The sequence below is a fragment of the Eptatretus burgeri genome, chromosome 4 (genome assembly GCF_056783735.1).
Source record: "Eptatretus burgeri isolate ZD-2024b chromosome 4, Ebu_testis_v1, whole genome shotgun sequence".
Taxonomy (NCBI): Eukaryota; Metazoa; Chordata; class Myxini; order Myxiniformes; family Myxinidae; genus Eptatretus; species Eptatretus burgeri.
In genome coordinates, this window is record NC_140964.1 from 19,736,923 (window position 1) to 19,746,429 (window position 9,507).

The 9,507-nt window shown below is 45.4% G+C and overlaps 1 protein-coding gene and 1 long non-coding RNA gene across 5 annotated transcripts in view; one reads left to right on the forward strand and one right to left on the reverse strand.

Annotated features, from left to right (window-relative positions):
• Positions 1 to 3,187, forward strand: part of LOC147027591 (uncharacterized) — a 30,403-nt gene extending 27,216 nt beyond the window's left edge. For all 4 annotated transcript variants that reach the window (XM_085877120.1, XM_085877121.1, XM_085877119.1 and 1 more), the window contains one exon: positions 1,995 to 3,187. Coding sequence is in view for 1 of the 4 variants with exons in the window: in XM_085877122.1 (XP_085733248.1) it covers positions 1,995 to 2,017 (23 nt within the window). In the remaining 3 variants the exon portion in view is untranslated. The remainder of the gene's footprint in view (positions 1 to 1,994) is intronic.
• Positions 3,188 to 4,349: 1,162 nt separating this feature from the next.
• On the reverse strand, positions 4,350 to 5,689 carry LOC147027592 (uncharacterized). The gene is made up of 2 exons (XR_015056886.1): positions 5,176 to 5,689; positions 4,350 to 4,850 (listed from the first exon to the last, which is right to left on the reverse strand). It is a non-coding gene; the product is annotated as an uncharacterized LOC147027592 (long non-coding RNA).
• Between the last annotated feature and the right edge of the window lie 3,818 nt (positions 5,690 to 9,507).

The following is a 9,507-nucleotide window of genomic DNA, read 5'->3' on the forward strand; positions in this document are numbered from 1 at the left end:
TGTGAGCCGTGACAGTTTTATCTTAATGGGTTGTGTGTATGTAATATGTTTGTTGGAGTCTTGGGAAGCTTGTAGCCTGCTTAGATGCACTCCCGCGATGTAGCTAATGCAGACGTAGCCGCTGACGCCTTGTGTATGGATTTTTCAGCCTGGATGTAGCTGCTGACAAATTGGGAAGGAGACAGGAAGCTGAGGTTCAAAACATTATTTTGATGTTCGTACGAGTCTGCTGCACGGCAACTTTTGATGGGCTTATATATTTATTTTTCTCGCTGAGGAATGACTTGAAAGAGTTTAAGTGGGTTTGCCTGTTTGGTATTCCCATCTGATCACACAACCCACGATGTGGTGTCGTCGGTTCAAATTGCAAGTATTGTGTTCACTTGTTCATTGTCCACGGACATCCTTTTAATTCATGTAAAAAGCCTACGAACATCCATTGTCTACGAACATCCGAACACCCGCCTCATTCCCTTAAGGGGATGTGGCGGGGATCGATATCTCGATATCTCTCTCTCTCTCTCTCTCTCTCTCTCTCTCTCTCTCTCTCTCTCTCTGTCTCTCTGTCTCTCTGTCTCTCTGTCTCTCTGTCTCTCTGTCTCTCTGTCTCTCTGTCTCTCTGTCTCTCTGTCTCTCTGTCTCTCTGTCTCTCTGTCTCTCTGTCTCTCTGTCTCTCTGTCTCTCTGTCTCTCTGTCTCTCTCTCTACACTAGCACCTGGCTCGGGCCTGGCCCAGACCAACACACGGGTCTCGAGGCTACAAAGGTGTTCAGGGATCTGGAGGATTGGTGCTTGGGGATCAACTCCCCTGACCAATTTCCACCGGGTCCAAAGACACTGTTGCTGCCTCGCGACACGCCCAGCGACGGTTCCTGGTGCAATGCACCAGCACTTCATGGGATCTGCACCCATCATTAGGATGTAGTCCGTGGCCTGGCAGGTCGTTATTCGGTCTCCAAGATCGTCTGGCGGCCCTGGGAAGCGTGGAACTGAACCACCGAAGGGAATGTGGGTCGGACGCGTGATCACATCGGAGTGGGGGAAACCATTGGCGGAGTTGACTTTACGGTTAAGGTGGCTGGCTTAAGATCTTAGGGTCTTGAGTTTGAGCCTTTGTCACGCCGTTAAATAAAGATAGATGGGTTGACTTACCCTGTCATCATTTCAAGGTCGACCAAAACGAGTACCAGCTTACTGCAAACAGGGGGCTCTGCATTAGCAGCACAGCCATGCTCTCAGCAATGATGCAACCAGCAGGCACAGGCTGCATATGAAATGATAATGAATTATTGTAAAAGTATGTTGATGTCGACAAATGTTCTCGTCCTGCTTGTGATGTGTGTACGAGCTCCTCCATGAGCTTTAGATCACGATAAAAAGTGTTTTTCTTTCCTAACATTGTCTCAGGCGAATGAAGGGACTTGTACAGTGTTATTATATGAAGGTAAAAGACGTTGTGAAGCATCATTGTACAGTACATTTACATGGATTAACAAGGTTGTTCGGGGTCAGGTGTATTTTTGGAGAATGGGGGCAGGGGTTGAAATTTTCCACTATTATTGCATATGTAATATGTAGATATACCTTGGAAGTGGAGAGTAAATATAATTTGAAGCTGGGGTCAACAGCATCATGAGGAAAGTACTCAGAAGAACACCAACTGGGTAAAAATGAGTTTACTCACCTGGATGTTGAAAAATGTTTGCTCGGAAAGCAAAATAAATGAACAATGAAAGGTTGTAAGTGTATAAGACAATGGAAGTTGGTTTGCGCTTCGGTGTGTCGGCTTAATTTAACACACCTTCACCCGAGAGCCGAAACCACTTTACTGCATAGAAAAAAAAAATCAGATTTTCTTCCACAATACTCCAGGTTGAGTAAGGTAAAAGTGGCAGATTTAGTGCACCGCAGGTAAACCTTTGCACTCGTCGTAGAACCTTCCTTTGCCCTTTTCTTCTTAACTGAATTGTTGTCATTCTTGTTTTCCCTCATCAGAAAGCAAGCCATTCTGCTGTTGAATCTGTACGTACAGCGGCGAGGATGAGATGAATTTCAGGTCACGTGTTCTGCATGTCCATCAAGTCCCGTTCGACTGCTCCCAATATTGATGCGTACAGGGTCGTCGGTCTGCAGAGCCGGTCACACAAAGCCAACCGCACCCCTCTGTGAGCCGTGCCACACCGACGAGCTTCACCGCTCCCAACGTTTCTTGTCCCGTTGTCCCATCAACAACCAATCTGACGCCATCTACCCCAGTGATATTATAGCTTGTGCCATCGTGGCCCCTACCTCCAAGAACGTCTCCACACTGGGCACCGTATCACCCCTGCCCGAATCCTATATATACAACCTTGCTTCCCAGCTTCCACCAAAGCAAATCATTTGAAACCAACTGCATCTTGACTCACTCAGTTATCTGACATCTTCAAGACGCTCAGATTTGTCCTTTGAACAACTCCATTTTTTTGTGACCAAGATGGAGACACGAATGTAATGTGTCCGCAGAAGTTGGGCCAAGCCCGAGAAATAATGACGTGACAAAATGCTTTCCCACACCCCACCCACCACCCTCCCTCCGGTGGCAAACCTTTACATTTGAATGTTCCGTTGTTCAGATTTGCACAATGAAAAGTGGTTTGCTGGCTCTGGTTCGAGTGTCTTCGGTAAATAATAGCAATCCTGCGGGACATCATGCCTGAGTGTTGAATGTTATTGCCTCGAAAGTAGAAAACTAGTTTGAGTCCCAAATCCTTATTAATTTCCTCCGCTGTGAAATTTATTTGCCTGCTCTCGCGTCTCCCTCCGTGCTTTTTCTTGCCCCACGTGCAATGCGGAACGCGACTTTAACGAAATACTGCACATTCCGAGCGTTAATCACCGTTAAAGTGGGTTGTTCGGAAATCGAATCGATGCAGTTGCAGAGACAATAAGAGGATTTCTTAACCACCGCTGTAAAATGTTCACCGATACTTTCCGATTAATTCCACTTTGCATTGTGGCTTCAGCATGAGCCTTGGCAAGTTTATATGGGGATTTCTGTTTGTTTGTTTGTTTTGCAAAGCAAAATCTTGTTCTTTTTGTACAAATGTTTGCCACTTTGAGTCTGTGATGTTTCCATGAGTAATGGAATCCAATGAAAGAGCTCTTCTTTTGTTTTATGAATGTAATTAAACCAGACTGAAGAAAAAGACTTTGCTTCTGGCTTTTGTTTCACTTGTTGCTCATTTGAGTCGATTTGTCCACATAGCCGGAGGAAGTTGAACTTTTGCACACTTGTGTTTTACCCCAACAAAAACAAACAGAACTCGAAGGGCACTTGGAGCGCATACCTCCGCGGGGCTGATTAGTTTACATTTTACATCCCACTGTTCGGCCGGATCCGGATTCAGACCTGAAGTCAAATTTAATCGGCTTGTTCTTGTCACCTAACCAACCCGTCCACTAAGTTTCGTCTGAATCAATCCACAACTTTTTGAGATATCCTGCTATACCGTTTGTCGTTTTTGGGCCCAACTCTCAATGGTGAAAAATCACTGAAAAAAAAAATTGTCGGATCCAGATCCAGATGCGGATCGTCACCAAAATCGAATCGATTCGTCGGCGTCACATACTCAAACTCTCCACCAAATTTCGTCCGAATCCGTCCCCAACTTTTTGAGATCCAGTATTTTGTTTATATACAAACGACCAACCAGACAGACGGATGAAGACAACCTCCATCCACCTTCGGTGGCGGAGGTAAAAATTGAATACTTGATACAAACACAGGGTGGACTACAAAATGACGCATTTACAATCGAAAAGAGCGTCATGGCGTGGGCCACCCTGAATATGAATTATATCGGAGGTTTTCAGTTGGAAGTTGCAGAAAGTTGGGGAAGCATCTCAAAAAACTATGCATCGACCTGTTTTAAGTTTGGTTAAAGAGGATAATTATTACTTTGGGTTTCAAAGGGAGATTATATTACTCATGCAGTTTATGTTTTCGTTTTACACACATCTTTGTCAAAGCATCACTTAAATAGAGTACCAACGGTAACGTCGCTCACCTATCTGGTTGCCAAAAAGTGGAGTGATCAATGCATCAAGGTAACATAAGAGCATTGTAATCAAATTATATTTCTTACGTGTAGTTGAACACAAATTTAAAATGGTTTCATCAGTTTAGCGGTTTCAGAGAAGATTTTTGTTTTTGAAGGTTTTCCTGCAATCCCAAATTGTGGCCAAACTAGATCAAAACTCAAGTACTTTTGGGATCTTTAAACCTTACAATGACCTACTTATAGGTGGAGGGGGAGGATGCCGTGAACAAACTTGAAGTCCACCACACCAAAGATCATTTTAGCCAAGTTTTGTCACAATTCCATTCGCAGTTTCGGAGAAGAATCTGCAAGTGTTTATGGATGGATGATTTACCATCCCATCAGCTCCTCTGAACTGTAGTCTCGGTGAGTAAAAAAAAAAAAAAATCATCATGTACTGGAAACAGCCCCAGAGAGAATGATCAAGTGAACGGAACAGAAAGAGGATGAGTAAGAGAAGCGGAGTATCATCATCATCATCATCATCATCATCATCATCATCATCATCAAGTACCATGCCCGATGCAGCCCGTTGGTGCTACCAAAGCAGTTACTCGGCTGCAGTCCTGGTCGGGTCGCCACTCCGGCTCAGGAAGTCAGGGCAGGAATTTGTAATTTGGCTCTGGTGCCGGTGATGGCTCACCGAGTGGCCCACTCTTCACAAAGGACACCGTGAGATCATTAACATTCACCAACTCGTACCGGCAGAAGGGACGCCCAGTTCAATGTCTTTTCGAGGGATGGCACACACATTGATGGATCACCCTGCCTGTGATACACCAGGTTGGCAGTTTATGGCTGGGCAGACATTCAAACACAGGCTGGACAGCTCAGATGCGAGTGCGTGCACCTCTCGGCCATATCATCACCTCTCACTTTAAAATATCCATTCATCATAAGGACACTCAAAGCAAGGCAAAACAACACGGACTAAATTACGTCTTAAAAAAATAAATACAAACACTCAGAAAGACCAAATTATACAGAAATTCAACTCATGTCCAACAAAGATAATGGGACATATATTTGGGGGAGGCAGGAGTCTGACATTCAGGAAGGAAGATGACAGAACAGTGAACAGGTAGCGCACTTACCTTTGAGTTGTTTAGTCTGTGTTCGATTGTCGCCCCAACAACAAACTGTTGGAAGGGTGTTTCACAGGCAGGGTCTTGCATCGATCCGCACACACCTTCCCTCGGACTGGCGGAGTCTCGTCTGCCAGCATGAGTTGGTGGATGTCGAGGATCCCAAGGTGTCTCGTGAAGAGTAGGTGAGTGACTGCAGGTGCTCTGAAAAAGTTCCAAATTCCCAGCTGTCATGACGACCACTGAGAAGACAAAGGGAATTTGTGTAACCAGTCAGGGGTCACAGAGGGAAAAGGGAAGAGCTTGTGGGTCAGCACATGTAACAATTGCAAGCATCATACTGTATTCACATTTTATGTGCAATTTTCCCCCAATAATTTTTTTTGGAACTTCAACTAGCGAAGAACCCGTCCTTACTGACGGCATAATTCACCCAGAATTGGTGTATTTTAGGATGACGTGTAATACCCTCTCCCTCTGGGAGTGGTGCTATGCCATGCATATTTACAGAGAGAATTGGGGTGACTCCCCCACACCCCTCCCCCCACACCCTGAGTCCCCAGGACAATGGATTTATTTCACCACCCAAACCCCCGCACACCCCCAAGTACAACCAGCAGTTTTCAACTCATTCCGTCGAGTGGTTCAGGAGTGCATGGAAATAAAACAAACAAACCAACAAACACTTCTCGGATTAAAGTATGACATCAAAATCATGTGTTTATCATTTGAGAAGCCAAATAACATGGTTTTTTACTCCTCCCTTTTACAATAAGGTGCAAGCACGTGCACACACACACATGCACATGCACGCACGCACATGCACATGCACGCACGCGCGCACACACACGCACACCCGTTCGAGATTCAAATTATGCCTGGCCTTGGTTTAATGGTGAGGGTGGGTGGGGGGGGGGGAGCTTGGGATCTTAGGATCCTGAGATCAAATCCCACTCGGCTGTTGAATTAATACCAGGTGGGGTTGACTCTGCCTGTCATCCTTCCGAGGTCGGCAAAATAGGTACCAGCTTACAGGTACCTTGTGGCGGAGTGGTGACCTGTCCAGGATTGTCCCCAATAGCCAAGGAGACTGCTGAGGCAACACCAACGCTCTGCACAGAGTGTGGTCCCAATGGATGGATGGATGGATTCAAATTGTTATAAAAAATGAAATGGGACGGAGGGATACAATTGAGGCAGTTTTCTGTATGTGAAAGAACAAGTTTCAATTTTGTTCACCTGTTTCATTTCCAGCTGTCTCCAGTGACATGCGACATCACATTTTCTTTTCTTTTTTTTTGTATGCATGGTCGAGGCTCATGGAAGAGCTGAAGCAGAATGTCGGGGAACAAAGTTGAAAGGGGGAAACACCAACAGCAGAGTAGAAGTTAGAGTGAGACCAAGGGGTGGGGAAGGACACGTAGTGGTGAACAAGCTGAATGAAACACAAGAAGAAGAGGAAGGGGAAAGCGGAGATGAAATAAGGAAAACAACCAAATGACAATGAACAAACGAAAAGTGATGAGGGGGGGGGATCACAATAACCTGGAAAAAGAGAGTGCTTGGGAATGGGGTAATTTGGGGTAGAAGAGATCATGAGTATGGTTGTTTGGGGGCAGGGGTGACCTGAGGTCGAGGAGAACAGCTGTCTTGAAGCCCTCGAACAGTGATCTTCACTATTTTTATCAGAGGGTCACTTTTGCCGATAAGACTTCAGTGTGAGAGCCGCCACACCACCTGCAGGACTCTGTGATGGCTGCTATTCGGTCCTGCCTCCATGTACGATTCTTCGTTGTGGTTTACAGGACTGCAAGCAGAATTGTTTGAATACTGCATCCACATCTTGATGTCGTTATTTTACTTTTATGTTTCGCTTTGGAACACTTATTTGAAACCATTGGGTCACTTTGATGGCATTTATGGCGAATTATGATGGGGGTGTTTTCACATTTGTGTATTATCGGCCACACGTCAGGGGCCGCCAGTGGTTCGTGGGCCATGCAATGAAGAACAGGGTCCGAGAGGGAAGAATGGGAGTGAACAGACCGGGGCAGTTGGTTCCACAAGAGAGAGAAAAGAGGAACAGATGAGTGGAGGTGAGTCGTGAGTCTGAATTTTGGGAGTTTGACAAGAAACGGGTTAGTCAGACCGTGTGAACCCTACAGAAACCTTGGAGGGACAGAGCCAAGAGAGGGCAGAAGGTGCGAGACCAAAAAGGAGACGGTGGAACACAGAGAGGCCACCAACATTGTCTGTGATGTGAAAGAAACAGGCTTCGACATTCAGCTTCATCACAAGGAATCCCAATTATTTTGAGGGCCTCACTTTCCATGGCATCAAGAAGAGCAAGGTGTGAGGCAGGCGTGCCAGCCCAAAGGGGGGAGCAATATTCCATCAAGTTGCCAATGAAGACTTTGTAGGTTGTTAAAAGTACAGATTGGCTCAGGAAAGACTTTACACAACAAAGGATGCCAGTCAACAGCTCGCTTCGGAGGACATCTTGGAGATATGGTCCACTCAAGAAAGATCATGGCTAATTCTGAAGCTCAACAGTTTCAGTGACTTAACCTCTTCAAGTGATTTGTTGAAGAAGTACAGGAGATGGGAGGGTTTGCCAGATGGTCTTTAGGAGAGACAGGGTGAGCATGTGGGATTTCTCAGGGTTGAAAGACATACCGTAGTCCAAGTGTTGGACCAGTTCCTAATTATATCAAGGTGTGCAGAGAGGGAAGAGGCTGCTGCCTGCTTGTCTGTAGGATGAGAAATGATATGCCAGAGGATGGAGTCAGTAAAGAGATGAGCATAATTTTCAATGGAATCAGAAAGATCATTGATGAAGATGAGGAACAAACAAGACGAGGCCCAAGAGATTCCTTGGATGCCGGAAGTGGAGAGTTTGGAGATCACAGCAGGGTGCCAGACTATCAAATGCTTTGTTCACTGTATAGTACTGTCATAATAAGCCTACCTTCTCATTTGTCCTCAAGAGTTAAAATTGCATTTGTAATCTTAATTACAAAACCATGGATAAAGACAAAAAAGATGAACACCATAGTGGGGATGCCTCTTTGTCGTGGTTGCACCCCCCCACCCCCCGATGCAAGATTGGGGCAAAATCTTCCCCCACTCTTCCCTGCTGCCCGGATTCATTGGAGCAGCGCGGTCAGGGTCAGAGTGCTGATTGGTCCCCATGGACCGGCCATCCCTCTCATCTCCCACACGAGCACCTCACACACAAACACCACACATCACACTCACACGTACATCACATGTCCACAGCAAACGTTCTTTTTTTTCTTCTTAGGGGAGTGACCTCCCTCCGGCAGTCCTCCCCTTTCTCCTCATTCCAGATGGAGACATAAGAACCAACCTGGGACCCCAACCACCTCAACCCCAGAAATGCACACGTAACCTTAATATCCTCCAACACAACACAGACAACCTCGTCAGCAAGACCATGCAACTTAAACACTTCATTCTCACAAACAACGTTCATGTAGCCATCACACAAGAAACCAAAATTTACATGAGAAAAACAAAACACCGACCATCCTCAACTATGCATCGATATGCTCAGACAGACCGACCACCAGAGGTGGAGGCCTCATCACATCCGTTCACAATTCAATTTGATACTCAGATATCACACAACACACAAAAGGACTTCCCAACACCAGACAACACACTTGAACTGAAAGCTTTCAAAATTAAAACTTGGACTGAAAGTAAAAAAGAACTGAAAGCTTTCAAAATTAAACAAAGCACACAAGAATATCATAAACATTTACAGACCACCAGACACAGCCTCACTGAACCAACCAAGTACTCACCACAACTCAGAACCTTTGCTTCCTCCCAAACACCATCATTGGAGAGGACTTCAATGCCAAAGACACAGCCTGGTACACCCATCACCAACCAAACACCAGAGGCCAAACCATTGCCATGCAACTAAATTCGTTTTAATATTGATTGATCCAGACCAAAACACACACACACACACACACACACACACACACACACACACACACACACACACACACACACACACACACACACACACACACACACACACACACACACACACACACACACACCTGATTACAATAACTCATCACCAGACGTAACATTCTGTTCTCCATCACTTTGCACCACAATCACGTGAAGAACAGTGCAACAACTCCCTTCAGATCACCTTCCTGTGATCATTACCATAAACACAGCTATATACCTCAACGCAAACAAAAACAAAATAATCATCAATTACAAAAAAGTGATGTGGAAGAACTTTGTGCATGACACTGAACAAGAGTTCCAATAACTCAACAACAACAACAACAA